Raw genomic sequence first — 1030 nt, 5'->3', positions numbered from 1 at the left:
AGCTTCTGTTCCTCAACCACCCACCCAAATCTTGGGGAAGGTAACAAGAGCCTTGCCAAGGCAATGACTCTCAAAGGCTTTGTCTGGAACGGCAGCAAAAGCACTACTAAATGCAGTGATGCTCCAAGTGACAATATTAGTCAGACACAGTTGTTAGTAAGACTAGTAAGTACAAATTTAGTAAGTTAGGACAATCCTAGTTCTGATGGTATATTTAATATACATCTATTGCAAGTTGTCATGCATGGAAGAAACTAAAACTGAATTAAGCTAAATAAATATTTTGAGGACATCACATACTGTGCATTACACAGGATTTGTTCAATACTCACCACAAAATTACGAATTGATCTGTGAAAAATTGTTCCATCATAATAGTTCTTCTTGCACAATTTGATAAAGTTTTCACATGTTCGGGGTGTCTGAAAGACAAACAGAAGTTTTAATTAAGCAATACCTTTAGACAATCAAATTGGTCACTACACTGTTTACAAGAATCACTTTTCATTTGTGCTTTGCAAAGAAACAATCATGCAGGACTCTTGAAGAGGAATGAGTCTCTGTCTACATAAAAAAGATGTAATATATGCTCTTTTAAAGTATACTGGAGAGACACACACTGTGTTAAGTAAATTAAACCCAGACCTTCCAATTAGCACAAAGAAGTGCTGAACACTAGCTCAGATAACATGAGCTCCCAGTAGACATAACAATGGTGAAAGCAGGTAAGCTCAGAGACTTTCAAGTAACTTAGTTCCAGCAGTGTATCATAATCCTGTTCCAAAGGGGGACTTCTAGCACTGAAAAAAGTTAATTTCCTAGAGTAAGAAAGAACCTGACTTCTCTGCTCCACTATTTCAAAGTGAGCACATTGAAGATAACTGGGAGAGAAGCATTTGGTCCTCTTCACCACTTGGAACTAAAAATGTGGCTGACCCCACAAGTCACCGGACTACAGGAAAAATAAAAAAGACAACTTGTTTTCAAAAATCTAAAAAAAAAAAAAAAAAAAAAAAAAAAAAAAAAAAGA

The 1030-nt window shown here is 35.9% G+C and overlaps 1 protein-coding gene across 1 annotated transcript in view; it reads right to left on the bottom strand.

The window, feature by feature from the left end:
* The window catches only part of PPIL2 (peptidylprolyl isomerase like 2), an 80206-nt gene that overhangs the window by 28844 nt on the left and 50332 nt on the right, over window positions 1–1030 (bottom strand). The window contains exon 12 of the mRNA XM_009274382.2: window positions 333–422. Within this exon, the coding sequence (XP_009272657.1) occupies window positions 333–422 (90 nt within the window). The remainder of the gene's footprint in view (window positions 1–332; window positions 423–1030) is intronic.

This window comes from Aptenodytes forsteri, unplaced genomic scaffold, assembly GCF_000699145.1.
Source record: "Aptenodytes forsteri isolate BGI_AS27 unplaced genomic scaffold, ASM69914v1 Scaffold79, whole genome shotgun sequence".
Taxonomy (NCBI): domain Eukaryota; kingdom Metazoa; phylum Chordata; class Aves; order Sphenisciformes; family Spheniscidae; genus Aptenodytes; species Aptenodytes forsteri.
Note: the sequence above shows the minus strand (reverse complement) of the source record. Positions and strands in the feature narration are given on the sequence as shown.